General features: G+C 35.1%; 3 protein-coding genes across 5 annotated transcripts in view; 1 reads left to right on the top strand and 2 right to left on the bottom strand.

Annotated features, from left to right (window-relative positions):
- Positions 1 to 2400: 2400 nt before the first annotated feature.
- On the bottom strand, positions 2401 to 3730 carry LOC119637939 (PXMP2/4 family protein 3). Its single transcript, XM_038034406.1, has 5 exons — positions 3463 to 3730; positions 3307 to 3402; positions 3083 to 3245; positions 2903 to 3022; positions 2401 to 2604 (listed from the first exon to the last, which is right to left on the bottom strand). Exons 1-5 carry the CDS (start codon positions 3549 to 3551, stop codon positions 2491 to 2493), a joined length of 582 nt encoding a protein of 193 aa, XP_037890334.1. The 5' UTR covers positions 3552 to 3730; the 3' UTR covers positions 2401 to 2490.
- Positions 3731 to 4266: 536 nt separating this feature from the next.
- Positions 4267 to 6718, top strand: LOC119637797 (glycylpeptide N-tetradecanoyltransferase). The gene is made up of 3 exons (XM_038034116.1): positions 4267 to 4642; positions 5275 to 5927; positions 5983 to 6718. Exons 1-3 carry the CDS (start codon positions 4390 to 4392, stop codon positions 6547 to 6549), a joined length of 1473 nt encoding a protein of 490 aa, XP_037890044.1. The 5' UTR covers positions 4267 to 4389; the 3' UTR covers positions 6550 to 6718.
- A 75-nt stretch (positions 6719 to 6793) lies between these two features.
- LOC119637796 overlaps positions 6794 to 20340 on the bottom strand; it is a 19558-nt gene continuing 6011 nt past the window's right edge. The window contains exons 2-9 of one of the 3 annotated variants that reach the window (XM_038034115.1): positions 12511 to 12922; positions 8921 to 12447; positions 8608 to 8859; positions 8382 to 8557; positions 7945 to 8102; positions 7721 to 7879; positions 7373 to 7652; positions 6794 to 7315 (exon numbers count right to left, since the gene is read on the bottom strand). In XM_038034115.1, coding sequence (XP_037890043.1) covers positions 7416 to 7652; positions 7721 to 7879; positions 7945 to 8102; positions 8382 to 8557; positions 8608 to 8859; positions 8921 to 12447; positions 12511 to 12612 — 4611 coding nt within the window. In that variant the 5' untranslated portion in view covers positions 12613 to 12922 and the 3' untranslated portion in view covers positions 6794 to 7315; positions 7373 to 7415. Of the gene's footprint in view, positions 7653 to 7720; positions 7880 to 7944; positions 8103 to 8381; positions 8558 to 8607; positions 8860 to 8920; positions 12448 to 12510; positions 12923 to 20340 lie in introns of all 3 variants that reach the window. The other 2 variants (XM_038034114.1, XM_038034113.1) reach the window with 2 other exon arrangements.

Below are 20340 nucleotides of genomic sequence, written 5' to 3'. Positions count from 1 at the left end.
ATCATGTCTCTGATTCCTTTCCGCTAATGAATGGCATTCCGCAAGGATCTCCTCTTTCTGTCACGCTTTTCCAGATCGCCTCTAACGAAATTAGTAAACTTCTTTGCCGTATACCCAGAGTGGAGCATTGTCTCTACGGGGACGATGTATACATTTTTACAAAAGAAAACGGTAGCACGAAAGCAATCAACATCCTTGAATCTATTGGACGAGAGATCTCCGCTGGGGTAAACTCCTCAGGGGCTAAAATTTCCGTACAAAAATCTAAAAAAATGCACATTTGTCGATATGCGATGCAGGAAATTCACTGATGCATATTAATGGCTTACCAGTACTAAACGTGCAGACGCTGCATATTCTCGGGCTCACTTTTTTCAACAAATATCATTGGAAAGCACACTGTCTTCGGTTAAAAAATTCTATTTTAACAAGGGTGAATGTCATACAGTACGTTGCTTGGAGAAGCCATGCGCATATTAACACTATTGCTTATCTTACCAAAATGCTTGTGTTAAGCAAGATTGACTTTGCTTTGATAATTTATGGCAATAGCTGCAAATATAATACCAACATTCTTAACCCGGCCTATCACCAAGCCGTCAGAGCAAGTTGTTATGCGTTTCGGACGACGCCCATAATTAATATTATAATTGAAACTGGTCTCCCAACTTAAGAATATAGACTTTATGAGTTAAAAGCTAAAATAGTCCCCAAGCTTCTTAATTCAAACAAATCTATTCTCGGTGATGACGTGAGAAAGATTATTATTGCGAAGAAAATTCCAAAGTCACCATCTGCAACTGACTATTGTTTGTACGTCGCAAAGGAATTGAATATTCCCTTAAAAATGTTCCGCTCATTTGGTGTTAAACCTCCATGAATTTTGAAAGACTGCTCTTTTGACATCTCGCTGTCTGTGCACAAAAAAGAAGATACTCCAAATTACGTCTTCAGGAATCTAATAGCTGAAAAAGCCTAAGTATTGGAGAGTACTGGTTGGAATCTTTTATACACAGACGGCTCAAAATCTTTTGGCCTGCCTCCTGCTTGTGCCGTGGCAGATGCTACAGGACAGATTCTTCTCAATCACATATTTCACGAAAGTACTTCAACGTTCAAACCGAAGCCAGAGCTATTCTTCACACTGCGAACCTTGCCCATAAAAGCAAACTCAAAACCGTCATTGTTACCGACAGTTTGCCTGTATTACATGCTATTCGGAACCCTTCGACTTCGAGATAGAGCACCATCAACAAATTAAGGAATATAATTACAGCACCCGACGGAAAAATTAAAATGTTATGGTTGCCAAGTCACATCGGTTTATTGGGAAATGAGTAGGCTGATCGAGCGGCAAAGGATGCTACTTCTGCTCCTCGAATTATGGATGATGTCATGGAAAAGTTGGATCTTCAAAGATACATTGGAAGAAAAGTTAAAGAGAAAATTGCAGACTGAAATTTACAATACCATCATCAACACTATTCTTCCATTAACTCTCAATTAACTCCACCTTTATATCCAACTAATGTTGAGAAAATTAAGATCCAAACATTTTCGAGAATTCGCCTTGATCATACAATTGCAACTCACCAATGGATCTTAAAGAAGTCTTCCTCCCCAATCTGCAGTCGTGGACAAACTCTCACCATAAAGCACATTCTCTGCTACTGCCTTAATTTTTCCTTGGCTAGAAGTATTGCATTTGGAACGATTAACCCTTTGGACATTCTACAGTCAGCTGCAGAACAGAATATCAATTCAATATATTACTTTTTTAGTACTACTAAGCGCATTATCTAATATCCATTTATTTAAATTAGAGTCGATAGCCTGTTGCTAGTGTTCAATGTCTTTTTTTTAGTCTAAGATCTTATTTCATTAGTCTAAAATTATAATAATAATAATAATAATAATTACCTCTATATTTCCCCTCCACCCAAATCTATAACTAAGTAATTAGAATTGTAATAATTCACTAGGACTCCTTTACTATATGCAGTGCAAAAGTTCTTAACGCGTTTTGTTAATGCTAAGAAAAAATTTATACTTATGAAAATTTATACTTTACGTCAAAACCTTGTTTCCTAAACTTTTTCATTTATTACAGTGTATTAAATACGTTTTTTCCCTAAGTAAAATGAATCAAAGTCGGAAACTAAGGAACGCATGAATTATAACAAGAAATCTTGTATGGCTTCCACTTCGTCAAAAATTTTTCATAGTTGTAATAATAATGCAATACGACACTGGCACAACTATAACATAGTTATCTTCCACGAAGCTATCAAGCTTAGAACACTGCCCCAGATCTTTCTAAATAAAACAATTTCTAATGTTATTTATTACAAATTGTATACTTTAATAAAGATTTTTAAAGATCTTCAATAAACTTTTTTAATGTGAACCTAAAAAAAACCCCGATGTAGCCATTCCCAAATCAAAAATTCAAAGTAAAAGCAATAAATTTGGTTTGTGTTTTAAAAACAATCAATTAGGCTTGGAGTCAGAATTCAGCGCCTGCTTTTCTTGGAAACGACGACGCTTACGAGCTATGTAGGTCATCCATATAAATGCTACAATGCTTGTGAAAAATTCCCGCAACTGAAATTATAATATAATACAAAAAAAAAATTATTAAAAAATATATTTTTTCAATATAAAATGTAAACGTATATAAACCAGAATTATATAATCAAATCGACTTGGGTAAGTAAAATAAAGCATTCGAGCTCAACTTTGAAGTATTTTCGCAATGCTGCTTAAATAGGCTGTTTTTAATTATTAAAGCATACATGGTAAGTTTCAAAGAGCGATATCGCGATAATAGATACAAAAATTGCAACTTGACCGGAACAATTCATATTACAATTGCTTATTTTAAATGGTTTGACGTACTCACCATGGGCGGTACGTAATACAAGTTAACCCAAACAAAAAATGTGACATATTGCCAGTTAGCCTTTAATAGAGGCCAATAAAGCTTTTCCGCAGTTTTCAAAGCTATGTCGTGGGAATTTGACTGCAATAATAAAACGTAGAGTAATTAAGTTCTTTTTGAACTTAGCCTTGGCTAACAAACCTCAAATAATGATAGAATATATAAACACAACGCTTGGTAAATCGGGGTATAAACCAAACGTTCAGATATGAATTGAAAAAATTTTCTATATTTGAAATCGTGGCGAAACAGCCGTTCTATTGCTTGGTAGAAGTAATGGGGAATACTGCCACCAAATAGTAGACTAAAAATATTAAAAAATTTCATATATTAATTGAAAAATTTAATTTAAAAAGTAATGTTACCCAAATGAAGCATAAGCGACTACACTTTGTTGGTTAATCACTTTTTGTCCATCAATGCGTTGGGATGCATAATTAGCCGATGCAGCCAAAATAAAACTGAATGTTAAAATTGCATATAGTAAAGGATTCCAAGTGAATTATTACAATTCTAATTACTTAGTGACAGATTTGGTGCGAATAGGATGACTAAATAACTGTTCAAAATAAACACCGAGTAAAGAATACAGTGGCTTAGACAGAGACATGCTTGACTCTTTATAAAATTTTCCTTTATTTTTAAACGTCTTTTCTTTTCTCTAGCTTTAATTAATATCAAAGTGCAAAGGTCTTAAGTCGAAAGACTGCTTTTGGAGTTTTAAATATTTTCCTTCACTTTGATATATAAATGCAAAATTTAGCAAACTGTTAAAATTATAATGTCAATAAATTTCTTATCGTTAACTATTCGCTTAATCTGATTTTTTTTATTTATTGCAAAACCACTTAATGGATGTTAAAAGAAAAGCAAAATAAATGGCAATGCCGAATATTTGCACTTGTAGAAAAAGTTTCTTTTAACATTTCATTTTTGCCCATACATGCAAAGTTCCTATAGTTAAGTCTATTTCAAATTTTTATTACTGGTTACTTATGTTATACTTAGAGCTTCTTGCTCAATAATCTCAATAAACCAAATATTGCAAATTTTAATGATTTCTACATATACCGTAATTAAAAAGGGCATGTAGTGTTGGCAAGATTACACATTTTTGTAATTTGACCGAAAAACCCTATAACTAAAGTTTCTAATCCCAAATGTTTTGAAATACTTTTCAAAAATTAAAAAAGGTGTCTTTTTTAAAAATTTGTAAATGTTGTTTTCCATAATTTTTTTTGTTTTTTTTCTTCTCTTGAAGAAATATATACAAATTTTCTAATTGTTAACAAAATCACTCAATCCCTTTGCAATATGGACATAAACTTTTACTCATGGCAGTACTGGTTGGCCGGTTTCTATCGTGTGCGTAAAATAACCACAGAAAGTAAATTTTCTTAATTTTTTTGAAATTAATAGTTAAAAATTATTAGAGATTTTGCCAAGCTATGCCCAAGGACAAGAAAACCCCCAAAGAATCGCCTACAACGAAGGATAGCAATAATGGTAAACTGTTGGATGATAAAAAACTGCCAACAGATTCGCAGACGAACATTGAATTATTAAATGATGTTCAGTCTAGCACTAACGCAGCACAAAATGATAGTGTAGGCGATGGAACAAATAGCAAACTTGAGAACGATACGCATGTGACCGCTAATGAAAAATCGTCGGCCGTCGTTAAATTGGGTGTTGATTTGAGTAAGTTCATATACATACATGTCTTTTTCTGTCTTATATTGATTTCTAAAGGGCGTGGCTCTCTGTACAATAAACAAACGGTTGTTATAGGGACATTAAATTTACTTCAAATTTTTTTAGAATTAAGCAATTTGTGTAATATGTCGAAATTTAAAAAACTTTACAGATAAGAAATGGACCGATCTTTTTTTAGTATTTATATATCTAACTCATTTTGCAAGGGTCTGAGAGACTCGAGCTCATCGGATTTTAATGATCATCACAAAAGCATATAAAAGTATACCTAGGGGGTTAGTATGTTATTTCTTATTTAGATTTTCCAATTTAGGCCGGGTGCTGTATAGTAATAATAATAATAATAATAATGGGGGGAGGGTTTGCTACAAAGGTTTGGCGCAATGTAGACTTCCTACTTAAGCCAGAGTTCAATAAAACATTTAAAACCGGAAGATGTGAGCTTTCAAATATTTGATCACCTTAGCGTATGAAAAATATTTTTCAAGTACACGCTTAATAATTCATAGTACGTAATAATCTCTTAGAAGTTTTGTTATGTTTCTATTATCCTATTGATAAAAAAAAAGTTTGTGTATTATTCTGAAATGTGTGCTGACGTTTTATTTATCCATTAGATATGTGTCATAGGCAGGATTTGCTGCAAGCTGTTTCTGAAGCCGTGTCTGGCAATCGTCCTGCAAAACAATTTGCATTTTGGTCTACTCAGCCCGTACCAAAACTAAATGAAGAAATCACAACAAATGAATGTATAGAACCGGATAAAGATATTTCAGAAATACGCGCTGAGCCATACGCTTTACCTGACGGGTTCAAATGGGATACTTTAGATTTGAATAGCACTACCGATCTCACTGAATTATATACACTGCTCAATGAAAACTATGTGGAGGATGACGACGCCATGTTTCGCTTTGATTACCAACCGGAATTTCTGAAATGGTCTTTGCAATCTCCCGGCTGGAAACGGGACTGGCATTTGGGAGTGCGCGTAGTTAAATCAGGTCGGCTAGTGGGCTTTATTTCGGCTATACCAAGTAATCTAAGAGCATACGATAAAGTACTGAAAGTGGTCGAAATCAACTTTTTATGTGTGCATAAGAAATTACGTAGCAAGCGTGTATCGCCTGTTCTTATCCGGGAAATAACCAGACGCGTCAACTTAACTGGCATCTTCCAGGCAGCTTATACGGCCGGTATAGTGTTGCCAAAGCCGGTGGCGACTTGTCGTTATTGGCATCGTTCTCTCAATCCAAAGAAATTAATTGATGTAAGTTTTTCACAGAAACAGTCAAAACAAAATTTTGTCGATAAAATGCTTTTAGATTAAATTTTCACATTTGGCTCGCAATATGACGATGCAACGTACGATTAAATTATTTAAGTTACCAGATCAGCCAAAAACTAAAGGGTACCGTCGCATCGAATCAAAAGATATGGACAAAGCTCACAAGTTGCTAGATGAACACCTTAAACGCTTCTCGTTATGCCCGGTTTTTTCAACAGATGAATTTCGTCATTGGTTTACGCCCAAAGAGGGTATAATTGATTGTTTCATCGTTGAAGATGACCAAGGTAATATAACTGATTTGACAAGCTTTTATTGTTTGCCCTCGTCGGTAATGCATCACCCGATCCATAAAACTCTGCGTGCTGCTTATTCATTTTACAATGTTTCAACTAAAACTCCCTGGATAGAATTGATAAATGATGCTCTAATATCAGCGAAAACGCTGCAAATGGATGTTTATAATGCTTTGGACCTAATGGAAAATAAGAAATTTCTAATGCCTTTAAAATTTGGTCCAGGTGATGGAAATTTACAATATTACCTATACAATTGGAGATGTCCTCCGATGAAACCACAAGACGTTGCTTTGATACTGTTGTAGTTTATACGGTTCTGTCTCCTTTCGATTATTTCTTCTTTAAACAAAAATTGCTTTGTATTTTAACTACAGAATATCAATTGCAATGGTTTGTGTTCTCAAGTATTTTTTTATTTTTTTCTTTGTCTTAATAAATACATTGTATCTGATTATACTTTGCTTGGAAAGTGAATGTTTTAGTTTCGCTCTCAACAAAAACGTTAAAAAGTACTGTCCTGAATGTTTAATGGATTCCTAGATCACTTTTAATATATTAGTGAATTGTTTGTTACAAAAATACATACGTAGATAAATGTGAATGGGTACAGCAATTAAACCAAGGAAAAGAGAAAAGTAAGTTAAGGAAAACCTGCAAATGCTTTATATAAAACAGGGGCTCTTATTAACGTTCTCGTCAACGATTTATTTGATTTTGGGATAAAGCTTTAGGATATAAGCTTGTTTTATCTTTAGCAAAACCATTCCGATCTGCACTCCTTTATAATTCCTACGATAAAATTCAACCATTGACTGATGAAAAATTTAAGAATATACGCACGTTTGGTTCTTCTATTGTAATCAGGTTCATGCGGCAACATTTCCGCTAACTACTGACAGCACTCATCGCACTTTATAAGCTTACATTAAACTATGCCATTGTAGTAAGTAAAGGTTTGATGCCAATGGAATAATAATATATTATATCAAAAAATTGCAAAATTCCATCTTGCTGATTGCTATGGTTAATACATCTGAAGTGCATATGCATATACGCTTATATGATATACCCCTTTGAATGTAATAAAATTAAGAAAGTGTTTGTTCTTTTTTATAAACAGCATATTACATCGGTTTGCTAAACAAGTAATGAGTATATTTTTGACACTTGTTTAAGTGCGTCTGCGTACTATGACAGTATTCGCTAATTGAACGATACGATTAAAATTAGCTTTCGGATGGACGCGCCAGTACTTGCATCGATACCACATAACAGCCGGATAATTTGGACTTGGTATTCCATGAAAAATCCGAGCAATATTGCGCCCACTGAAATTGTTCTCAGGGTACATGCTCAACAGAGCATTAACATCGTTCATTATATCCTCATCCGTGATGCTGTCGGAATCCTGAAAAAAAAGGTTGACACAAAAAAATCAAACTGAAGTGCCCACGCAGCATTTGAAGAACAACTTGCCTCAATTTCTAATTTTAAATCCTTGGGATAGTCATTTTTAAAATAATTACGTATAATCGCTTTCAATTGATGACAGCGATCAGCGGAAAATTGTTCAATGGAACATGATTTAAAAGTGTCATAAGCCACTGAGGATAATCCTTGGCAGACATATTGCAACTACAAAGTTATTTTTAAATCTTAAAATTTATTCATTTAACAATTAACGAATCGCAATATAAAACCTGCATAAGTTGAGTTTTTTCCTGCTTTACGGTTCTATTGTAAAGGGTGTCCAAAGCCTCGTCAATCTCCGCAGTCGTAAAATCTCCAGGTGCCGTTAATCGAAAGCCCAGATCATTGAAAGTGACTGTTATTGGAGATCTTTTCGGCAAACCGTCGACTAGAACAAACGATCGTAGATAAACAACAAAAATTGAAAGGAGCTTTTGCGACTAAAACTTCTTTTGACGCATAAGTACATTAAAAAAAATTTCGAACAGAATACATTGGAACATAAGTTTGTGTCTGCGCAGTTAGTTATTAAATCTACAAATTGAGTTATATATCTATAATTACAAGGTCCAGAGTTTTCAGTAATTGCACAAAAAGTTCATATTTGAAACTTCAATGAGAGTAATGAGAATTCGTGCAAAAAGAGAGGCCAGCACATATACACTACCTTGAGTCCATTCCAAGTTTTTTAATTGATATTTTACTACGCCACTATTCCAACCGATTGCTGCAGCTATATCAATTATGGAAAATTCAATAATATTGCCATGCTCCTTAAATTTGCCATCTTTTATTTCCCAAGCAATTGCCATTGCCAAAGGAGGGCATTTTTTAGCCGCGTACCTTAAAAAAGTGCTATTAGTTTCTGTGCTTAAAAGCAACAATTAACTCACTTCAAATATTTCGCACCACCATAAGAAATAACTTTGGCGGTGATGAAAGCATTACTTAGTATATTTATTCGCCAACGATTATCTAGTTCCATATAACACAAAAGAGTAGATATATTCTCTTGGGGTATATCCAACGCTTCAACGGTTTTCTCTATGGAGAAACCGATCTCATGGCCTGGACAACTGCGTTGTACACTTTTCATAATATTATGCTTTTCAGTAGCTTCTTCTTGGCTAGAATTTGACGTTTTACTGGCAAGACAATAGTAATAAATTCATATATCAACAATAAAATTTTAGCAATTTCAAATACCTTCCCGCACATGAACAAGGCACGAATACACGCTGTAACAGCTTCCTGATAACATGACGATCTATTGAATTGGCAAATATATGACGCCTCAGTTCATTTTTGTCACCACCTTTGGAATCTAAGAAGAGATGGCAGTGTGCGGTTTGATTATCGCGCCCAGCACGACCAATTTCTTGACAATAGCTCTCAAAAGTTGCTGGCATATTGTAGTGAATAACCGCTCTTATATCTGATTTATTGATGCCCATACCAAAAGCGATCGTTGCAACCACAATGCGCAATTCATTGTTCATAAAAGCATTCTGAATTGTGCGCCGCCGCGAGGCCGCCATGCCCGCATGATATGGTTCCGCATACCAATTGATTACTCCACGTTTTCTTTTGCCACTTGCTTGATAAACAATGCGTTCTTGCAAGCAGGTACGTAAAAATGCGGCGATGCGTTCACATTCGTCACGTCGTGTACAATAGATGATGATTGAATAACACGCTTCAAATCGCTTACTTAACAGCAGCTCCAACAGGGCATGATCCCGATTTTCATCTTTTGATACAGAGAGTATAAGATTGTCGGGTAAGGGTATATCGCTAATGACGCCCTGTTCACCATCCGTTATACCTAAATTGGTGATAATGCTAATCCGCGTGGGCAGAGTAGCTGTAGCCGTTAGACCCAAAACACACTTTACTCCAAGATTGTTCTTTAGGACTTTACAAATCATCAAATAACTTGGTCTGAAGTTATGGCTCCACTGTGACACACAGTGAGCCTCATCAATGCAGGCAAATGCAATCGGCGGTAACTGCTGAAGTATTGATCCGAAACCTGTCGATCGTTCACCTGCGACTATCGTTTCGGGTGAAACTAGCAATATATCAACTTCTCCATTTGAAATCAATTCCAGCGTCTTCATCCTTTGTTGTCGTGTTTGATTGGTATGTAGGCAGTGGGCTCTTAAAAAATGAGGCACACCCGTTACCTGATCTTCCATTAGGGATACTAATGGTGAAATTACTAATGTTATACAATTTTTTTGGCGCGAATACATATATGCAGGCAACTGATAGCATAGCGATTTGCCACTGCCCGTTGATAAGGTGACTAAGGTAGACAACCCGCTTAAAATGCGCATAATTGCACGATCTTGACCTTTACGAAAGTTGGTATGGCCAAACATTTTTAGTGCTTCCAGTACCTCAGGAGTAACATTTTTCACTTGACCATCTTCTTCGAGATCATATAACGGAGTATCATTGCTGTAGACTGATGAAGTTTGGTTGAACATGAAATCTTTGCCGTTTAGTCCGGCAGCTTTTATGAATTCTTCAGGTATTTTCTGGCCGACATATTGCTTAATGGACGGAATTGACTTCTCGTATCCTTCGATGCACATTTCAAAATTAATATTTTCTAATTCATCATCCGTCTCCATTAAAGAATTTGTTTTAATACTAACAGTTTGCTCGTTGATGTTAATATTGTTGTCGGGACTATCGCCGGCCACTTCTTTGTCGTCCATTCGTTGTTCGAAAGAGTTTTCCTGATAAATTTTAGCATTTGCAGCTTTCGGCAACTTCGAAACATTCCTACTATGTACTGCTAATGCGCACTGGCTAGCCATTCGCTCGGCCTCTTTTAATGTCGGAAAGGGCGACGAATCCTCCTCCAATTGAGCGCTGAGTGGCAACAACGTATCTCCTTTTATTTTGCAGTTTTCAGCAAAATGGCCAGTTTTAGCACACTTGAAACATTTAAGTGTACCTCCATCACAGCCTCCCATGTCCATATCTTGTCCTGCCAGAGCAGCTACATGTTTTTTATGTCTCCATTGCTTCTTTTTATAACGAGAATAATTGATTGATTTCTTGCCGCGTACAAATGTCTTTTTCTCTATATTAATCTTGATAAAATTTTCATTTAATTTGCCCGCACTTATTTTTTCCTCCAGCTTTCTTTGGGCAATCACTTGTTTTTCATTTATACCACTTTCATCCTGAATGGGAGCACTTTGTGTGTTTTTCATAGGCACAATGTTACTTATATATTTATGAGCTAATTTATGAACCACACGCAAATCATCTAATTTAGCACGCGGTACAGTGGCAATGTCCTTTGCTTCTAAGACTAAAGCATATTTAAGGTCTTCAGGATCAAATAATTTTTCGTCGATAGTTTCATTTGGACATTCGCTTTCCATTTTCAATTTTGTAAGAGTATGTCGTCGCATTTTGGGTCTATTTCGATTTTCTTTGAAGGTTTCTGAAGATAGTTGAGCCTTCTCTTTCTTTAATCGTATTTTATTAGTTATTGGTTTTCGTCCCGTCACGGCTACATTTCGTTTAATTTTGGGTTGCCCTCCTTTAAAGTCCATATTTTTGTTTACATCGATCATGAAATCTTTGTGGTTTGGAGAACATTCCAATTTTTCAGAAGATTTTTTGAACTTTGAGGTCCCTTGTTGTGATGAGAGTTTTGCATCCATTGCTTGAGGAATTGTGGTAGTCGTGACACGTCCCCTTTTAATAATGTGCCTATGTTTCTGAAGCGAAGTCTCGTCCTCACTGTCTCCTACTATGGAATCATAATCCGAGTCATAGCTTCGCTTTCTTTTTCTTTCACCCAATTTGTTTAAGTTATTGCTCTTTTCTATATCTAATGGTGCTGCAAGTCCTTCTTCTTGAGATTTTTTGGAAAAATTGTTGACGTGTATATCGTTTAACTCAGAAGGTCGGGCTTCTCCTTTGGTTTGAGTTACATTTTCCTCAATTTTTGGCGTTGAAAGGGATTTTAAGCCATTCTGGTTCGAAGTTCTTTCTAACCAACCTTCGTCGATTTCAGTTTTTATAGCATCTTCACATTTTTCAATTGCCAGTAATGGATTAACTATTATGGCAGCCATTTGCTGTTCCTTGGCTTTCTCTACTAATATTGTTTCTAAATCAGGCAAACTGTCTCCTGCATTAATCAGCGAATTATTTACAGAAATGTCACTGATATTTTTTTGTGATGAGATAGTGCGCGTTAATGACTTCCTAGGATTGCGTTTCGAAAAGGAGGAGTTTTGAAACAACTTTTGCGTAAAATTTAAACCAAGGCTCTTCTTTTTTACCACTTCCGTTTTTTCCTTCAATTCAATTTTTTTCTTTATTTCGTTGTCCCAGGCCTTATTATTTAAAGATAATTCTTCTACAGGTTCGAACTCACGCTTAAATCCATTTAATTTATTTACATTGTCTGAAACTTTTTTGTTCGCATCTTCTTTTTGGGCTTTTGCTTCTATCGCAGGAAAATTGTTACAATCGTCCACTAATTCACTAAAATTAAGAGGTAATTGAGAGCCTTGCGCATTGACGCTATTTTCACTTAGAGTAATGTCTAATCCGCCGTCCACTTGAGACAGTTTCAAGACATCAAACCCATCATCTGAGAGTGTGTCATTAAGGGTGTTTTCCAGAAATGCGGTTTTCATTTTATAATACATTTTATAAGAATCTTTGATCTCTTGATGAGCTTCTTTTATATCATACTAAAAGGAAATATTCACAATATGTATTCATATGTCAATTCCTTAATAATTATTATTTATTACCTTTGATGGTATACGACCATGTTTCTTTCTAAATTCTTTTTCCCATACTTTAACGCGTAATTTATATTTTTGATACTTTACTTTAACCGTGGAGTCTTCCATAATACATAACTTAAGAAATGTTTCCTTTTTTTAATATCATTAGAAATTTGTTGTCTTTCCGTTCAATTCTACGACGAAAATTTATTTTCATAAACTCAACTGCGAATGGGGTCCAAGACAAAAAGAAATTTTGTGAGTTTGTATAGACTTTTCATAGGCTACATACAGTAAGGAAAAGCCGCGCTCGTCTTCCTTACCATATCGATTAAGATTTCAAAGTAAGGAAATTAGTGTAATTGTAAACATAACATATATGTGCGAGCTTCTTCTTCTACATAGAACACATATGGCTTCTTAAGATCGGCGAAATCTATTGAGAAGATTAAATTTTGTTTTAATAATCATTTTATGCCTGATATGTTTGGATACTACTATACGAGCGTATTCAATGCTTTCAATTTATTCAACTAAAGTTCAAAGCCTAAGGGTAACTGCATTTGAAAGATTGCTTACGGTTTCATTTTTCGGGTGATTTTGTCTCATATATAAGAAAAACAAATGTTCATTATTATTTGATGACCTTCGCTTTTTCTTGCAACACATATGCTCAACAGCTGTTAATATACTCTCTTGTGTATGTCAAATCAGACGAAACTAAATAGCTCACGTTCGGTGTGTGGTAGCTCTGAGCTGCATTTATAAAAAAAAACCAGCTGTAGTAGAAAAATAATAACTGTAAATTGTATTCGTTTATCTCGAGTTTCAAGAGCGACTTTTAAGTACGTATCAGAAATATTTGGACGGACGCTTTAAGAACAACATACGTAGGTGGACGGAAAAATAGGTGTATGTTGTTTTATGTTGGTGGAGAGTACTCCTTTGCATTTTCGTCCTATTATATTTTACACATTCAACATTCGGTATTGTCACTATTGTTTTTAAGGACAGTTTAGATTTTTTTATGGAAGCTTCTACTGGGATATCAAACCATACTTTTTACGTAGGATCCCATAATTTTTTTTTTTTATTGCTACAAGGAAGAAGACTTGACGCTTTAATTCTACTTAAAAGTTTTACACAGGATTGAGTCCGGGAGACTGACTTGGTCATTCAATGACATCTAAATTATACTCTCGGAACCACACTTTCACCAAATTGGATGAATATTTCGAATCATTGTTCTCCTGCAATATGCATAGCAGTGGCATATTTTTTCGTCATGCTGCCCCATTATATTTTCTAAAAAGTTTTTATATAAAATTTCTTCATAGTGTTCTCTGTGATCCTTATCGGACTAATACCATCTCAAGAAGAGAAATTTGCCATAACATAAGAATTCCTCCACCATTCTTCACGTTTTTTTTTGGTAAATCTAATGTGGAATTGACCGAAGAATATTTTTCGCGTATCATTTGTTTCGTCGCAGCAAGGTATATTTCTACATTTTTAACCGTCTTCGCCAAATTAAATTTTGTGAGTACAGGAACTTTTCGAGTCATTCTTCCTCATAGATTGGAGCTTAATAATCATCGACAAATAATTCGGAATGACGCAACATTCCTAGTTGCACTGGAAAATGCGCTAAATGACTTTAAGGGTTTTCGCTAATATTATCAGACGATTATCGGAAACGACAGAAGATGTTTTAATTGTGGGGTTTAAAGTGTTCGTGACAATGTTTTGTACGGCAGTATATATTTAGGTTTCTTTCTGATAATTAATTCACATTCCACTTTCTTTCTTTTCGAGAAGTACAATTTGCATTTACAATTTTACAGAAAAATATTAAAAACACTTCGCTTTTCACAATCTTTAGTATGGAGTGCATAGAGGTACTAAAGTTGTATAAAGCTCTAAAATAATTATTTTTTACTGCAACAAGCTTACGTATAATGCACAGAATGGATTTTGAACAGTGTATAAAAATGTTGTGTGAGCTAACTTTTAAAATTTCTGTGCCATAGAACTGAAAAGTAATCCTCGTAACTATTTTTTTCCACCTTCACAAATTTCGATCAAAACAGATTTTCTTTAGAATGCCTTCATACCTTGCCTTGTTAGTCGGTAATTATCAATCAAATAGTGCATCTTTGTTTTATGGCGGCGACTGATAAAATGTTCTGATTATGTGTTTCTGTTATGTAATATAATGTACTTCTATTAAAAATGACAATAAAAATAAATTTTACTATGCTTTCATATACATTTATTATGCATGTTTCTTCTGAGTATTTCTCCTATAATTAGCTAAAGTAAAGTAGAACCTTTAAACTAAGAACAGTAATGGTTTAAGTAAAGCTTAATAATTAATTCTTCTTCTTAAGTTAGAATAAGAGAAAGCCCTATGGACTTCGTAAGCCAAACTTCTCAAAATAAACAATTTTCCTTAAATCCATAACAGGGCTGAGCAATAATGCGTTATTTTCATTTTCAGGTTGAAAACTCCCAAATAATAAACACGACGGGCAGCTGGGTTACCGCAATGTTTTTCAGGAATATGAAAATAACAACAAACGATTTTAGAATCAAAAATAAAGAAATCAATGTAAACATAAACAACATATTCGAGAAAAATTAAAAATAAATATAAAAGTAAACAACTTTGTTCGTTGATTAGTGATAAAGAAGATTGATTAGAGGTATATAGATCCATACATTGTATATATTTTCCTCTATTAGTTGATCCATAATTTGGAAGGCATCTCCCTCTAACAACAAATTTGGTGAGTATACAGCAATTTTAAAATAAATGGTCTTTATTGCTTGTTTTTTTTTTATTTCCTACGAAATAATGGATAGTAAAACCCCAAATTGCAAATCACATAATATAAAAAAACATGTACATTAGTGCAAGATAAAAATAAATTAGATAAAGCATTCTAGATTTCAAATAAAGTGCCTTTACTTCTTCTTATGCGTTGTTTTCTATTTTGCTTTGTATGTACGCATGAAAAATCAAATCAGATAACTTGTCAATTCCCAGTAAGTTTTGTCAAAAATCAGCAAAGTTGAAGTCCCAACCCAAAAATAGGAATAACTCCTCACTGAGCCAGTCCCTAAGTGTTAATATTACATCTAATAGGGACTTTTTATTGTGACACTTGTTCTCTGAAGATTTATTTTCAAAAAAACAATTACACTTTCTAAGAAGAAAGACGGCACAAAATATTGCCAACAATCTTGCCCACATTCTTAATGCAGAACAGATGAAGTCTAAGGAAAGACGAAACAAATCGTGCTTCGTACACAATTTTTCGATCTGGCAATTTATTTGTACCTACTGCTGCTTTGGTGGATACCAGTTTGTGTCCCTTACCCTTCGCAGGTAAGTTTTCCGCAAAACGTAGTTTCATTTTTGTAATTTAAATCTTTATCCAACTACAAATTGCTGCTTGTTACTTCTTCTTCCTCTTTCGTTATTCAGTAAAGTTGGGGTTAGACCTGGTCTTTGGCGTTATTATTTACTCATTTTAGTGATTATTTGATTAAAGTTTTTTTTTTAATGTTGGGTGTTAAACGTTCACCACGCTATTTTTTATTCTTTTTCTTTATAGGTTTTACTAACTTATGCATATTACTCGTCCGTACGTACGTGTGAGAAGTATAAAAAGTTATATGAAGGAATTGGTCGGTGTAAGAGCAAAAAATGTGTAGAAGAGGGTATATTCATAAATTGATTATAAACGCTTATATGGCGCGATAACATGATTTAAAAAAAGAAAAGATTAGGACGTAAGTCGTTTAATTGCGAGAACGCAAAATGGCAAGAATGCTGTGGCCCCAAAGACCACATATACTCAGTTTGTGAAGCGTGGCATGGCGAATAGAAGTGGTAACATTCGCACAGACAAGTCGGATATGAGCAGGAGATTGTGCATGAAAGGTTGGTTATTACGTTAATTTGGAATAGATGATCATTACATCTCCTATGGTTGAATATCAGCCTGTTCATAAGACAAATAGGGTCACTTCTGAATCCGCAATTGATAAAGCAAGAGGCCTATTTACGGAAATGAAGAGTGCAAATGACGACCATAAGGTGAATTATTCCATCGCGGTTGTCAAGAAAGAACTGAAAGCTTTTTGTCGACTGTCCTTAGAACTGCAGGCATCACAGCACGATCATTGAAATGAGATGGTCTGAAAGATGCAATTTTATATGTAGTGTTGTTGTCAAGAATGGTCATATGACAGAGAAAGTGAAAACAACATTTTTCTTATTTGAGGTTATAAAGTAAAGATATGATTTCTAATTTATAGGGGTGAGCTTTTTTACCTGAGGGAAATCATTGTAAAGAGGATAAGACAAATTTACTGTTTGACAATATAAGGAATTTCTTTTGTAGTTGAGTACTCGCTAAGCGGATGACTTCTAGGATCGTAAGATATTCAGTCGAAAATATAGTGCTATATGGGTAGGCTTCTATGTTAATATCTGGGAAGTAAACGCTGTTGCCTACAAAGTTTGGTCTTAGATCCATCAGTAAAGATGAGTGAAAAATGTTTCCATGTAGTATTGACTAAGTTCGAGTAACGATGGTAAACCTCTGTCGAGGTAACTGTGAATTTTTTTACTGGTAAGAATTTAATTACAGGTCGAAAATATTGAGAACCAAGAGGAAATTTAGATAAGTTATGCACACCAGTTTTTAGAATGTTGAAGTTATTAGTTTTGCCAACAAAAACTTCAAAGAAGGAAGGAGAGGAATTGAGAGACTTTAAGTTGTATATGAAAAGTAAGGCCGGATAATTCTCAAAAGATAGAATTGGCGATTAAAGGAAATCATTCTTGTAGACGCATAACATTTGCCATGTTTTCCAAGGTTTGTGTGTGTATAGAATTTATGCCACCAAGAACCAGACGAAGGCATTTCCATTGGATTCTGCATAATTTCAGAAGTTCCTTTTTTGGGATGTTCAATAAGAGTAAAAAGGCGTACTCTAATTTTGGTTTGATTAAGACAAGATGCGGTTTAATCATGGAAGACGGGTCAGAGCCCCAAGAAATACGACAAATGGATTTTAATACATTAATAAGTTGAAAACATTGTTCGGCATTTTCGTTAATATAAGCTACTGGGGAAATCTTCGAGTGTAGGACAAAGCCTGAAAATCGAAAGTTTTAACAAACGGAATAGAAGAACCGTAGATGAGCAAAAGAGTAACCATGGGGCCTCTTTTTACTTTTTGAAAAGAGCAAACATTTGAAAGTGTGAGTTGAAGTGATTTCAGACGGGAAAAAATAATGTCAAGGGCAGATTGCAAATAGTGGCTACACAAATCTGGGTCAGACTTGCAACGAAAAATGACCATAGTTCAGGATTGAGATATTTTCAGGAAGGGAACTGAAAATTTTATTAATATATAAATTAAAGCAAAGAGTACACAATACAGATATTTGAGGAACACTTGTAGAAGATCTCCTTTGAACAACAACATCTTCATTGTTAATTAACATGTTCTTATAGAAAAAGAGATTATATTATATAACAAATTACAGAATTTGGTAGGGAAATTCAAAGAGAGAAGCATAGATTTTAAGATGCCGATGTTGACACAATCGAATGCTGAGGTTATTTCCCGAAGGCAGGAAATGAGAATGTGGTCCTTAGCAAACGTTGAATTTATTGCTACCACAAAGTGACGATGTTGTCTTGGGCAGATCTGTAACGTCTGAAACCAAATTGAAGATTACTGAGCACATGTTTGGATTAGAGATACCATTCTAGACGTGAGTATAACACTTCCTCGAACATTTTTCTAAGGATGAAAACTACGGCAATTCATCTGCAGGAATTAAGATTAACTGCCGAGTTATTCTTTTTTCTCAAATTGAGGACTTGGAAGTTGTACCAGGCTAAGGGTATATAGCCGGTAATTAGAATATTGTTAAATTCATTTAGTAAGATTAATCTGTTTTCAATATTCAAGATTTTGAGATGATTTTTACGAACACCATCTCACCCCGGAGCTAAGTCTTTTGGGAGATTAACGGCTGTATCGAGCTCGGGGTGACATATGTCATTTAACAAAACATTACCACGTTGCTAATCGAGTGAAGCAGAGGGAAGTACAGGACCAGAAGGTCCAGCAAACTTGCCACAGACCCATTAAAGAATTATGAGGAAATGGAACAACGGGACGAAGTGATACCTCTGAAAATTCTGACAGTGCTTTCTTTTCTAACATCGGCCAAAAATTTTAAATTTATTCTAGAAGGAGATCTTTTGCATTTATTTAGGATTAGAAGGGTTGGGTTTTTTAAAAGACTTTTAGTTTAGAGCATTAGTGAAAAACTTTAAGAATCTATCAAAGAAACAACCCGAAGAGTCATAGGTTTGGATGGCATTTGAAATGTTACGGATAGTATTGTTAAGTAAATAAGGTTTGATATACTTTGGAAGACGGGTATGTGGGTGACTCTGGGTAATAGGATGTAAATAAAGACCAATTTTGACTAGACAGTGAGAACTAACTAAGGTGTTCTTAAGGGTCATCCAGGTACTCAGAGAACTTGTATTAGGTGTACACATCGAAGGACGTATGCAAGAAGAGACGGAACCAAAATGAATAGGATTACCATTATTTAGTAAGCAACTGAATTGCTGCTTTCGAGAAAATCTTGAATTTGTCTGCCTCTTGAATTGGAGAAGCGACTACCCCAACAGAGTCTGGCAACTCTGTCGCGCGGTAAAGTCGTATATATTTTGTTTCGGCAATTAATATTTTAATTTTTTGTTGAATTTCGTGGCTATTCTGCCTTATAGTGTGTGAATTTATAATATACTTTGAGAAGAAAGTGAGTGAATTCAAAGTAAAAGAAATATTTTTCCTTACGCTTTGATTCATTTGATTTTTGCAAACAAAAATTTTGAGCTCTGATATAAATCTCTTTTTTTTTTTTTCGTTTTCTCTCTTTTTCTCTGTTATTTTTTTGCTGTTTGGAGTTTGTGTTGCTATTGATCTCTCGTTACAGTGTCAACCTAACAGAGAAGTTTTGCACAAATTGGTTGATAAATTTTTATGTTCAGGATTTTTTTAGTGAGTTGTGTGTCTGTTCTTCATAATCCACAACTGTCTTTTTGACAGGACATGGAGTGTATATACACACCTTGTCGGTCGAAATCAGGCCCGGATTCTGATAGATTCGTTTCTTGTTGGCTCTGCGAGCGCTTTGGTCATGCAAAGTGTGCCGGTATTCTCGGCCGTGCTGCTGACGCAGTCGCTGATCCGTCTAAAGGCTTAAGATGGTCATGTCCTGACTGTAGGCAGCGGGACATTGACTTTTATAAACTTTTCACGGAGACCCGTTATGGTTTCTCGGAATTGAGTAGAAATCTCGGCTCCTTGTGGGAAAAGTTTGAGCTCATTAAGTCTAGGTTTGATGAGTGTCGCTTTATTAAACACTCATCTTCTACTCGTAGCGTAGCGTGTGGGACGTCACCTCTGGCTTTCTCCAAATCTAATCCGTTGGTACAAGTTACCGCTCCCTCTAACTCTAAAATGAACAGTAACGTTTCCGATATTGCTGAGTCGGTTGGTAGCAAAACAGTTACAAACAACCCGGCAAGTCCATCGGTTTTAAGCTACGCTGAAGTGGCAAGGGTATCTCCGCCCAGAACCGCCACTCACTCTAATCAAGCGCCATCGCCTAAAAGTAATGAAGAGAAAAATAAATCATCCTCTCCTCCTGGCTGGTCGCGTGTGAATGCTGGTCACTAGACTGGGTCTCACAAGCTGTCGGTACAAGGGCGATAACCCCATCTATATTTTCCCCAACTCGAAACT

The sequence above is a fragment of the Glossina fuscipes genome, unplaced genomic scaffold (genome assembly GCF_014805625.2).
Source record: "Glossina fuscipes isolate IAEA_lab_2018 unplaced genomic scaffold, Yale_Gfus_2 61, whole genome shotgun sequence".
NCBI lineage: Eukaryota > Metazoa > Arthropoda > Insecta > Diptera > Glossinidae > Glossina > Glossina fuscipes.
This window is presented reverse-complemented; position numbering and strand designations above follow the sequence as displayed.

Excerpts from the sequence above, each read along its gene's own strand:
- LOC119637797 (XM_038034116.1), top strand. The coding sequence starts at position 4,390 with ATGCCCAAGGACAAGAAAACCCCCAAAGAATCGCCTACAACGAAGGAT. Across the intron at positions 4,643-5,274 it reads TAAATTGGGTGTTGATTTGA|ATATGTGTCATAGGCAGGAT; the intron begins GTAAGTTCATAT and ends TTTATCCATTAG. Across the intron at positions 5,928-5,982 it reads ATCCAAAGAAATTAATTGAT|ATTAAATTTTCACATTTGGC; the intron begins GTAAGTTTTTCA and ends AAATGCTTTTAG.
- LOC119637939 (XM_038034406.1), bottom strand. The coding sequence starts at position 3,551 with ATGTCTCTGTCTAAGCCACTGTATTCTTTACTCGGTGTTTATTTTGAA. Across the intron at positions 3,403-3,462 it reads CGCACCAAATCTGTCACTAA|TTTTATTTTGGCTGCATCGG; the intron begins GTAATTAGAATT and ends TTTAACATTCAG. Across the intron at positions 2,605-2,902 it reads TGTATTACGTACCGCCCATG|TTGCGGGAATTTTTCACAAG; the intron begins GTGAGTACGTCA and ends TTATAATTTCAG.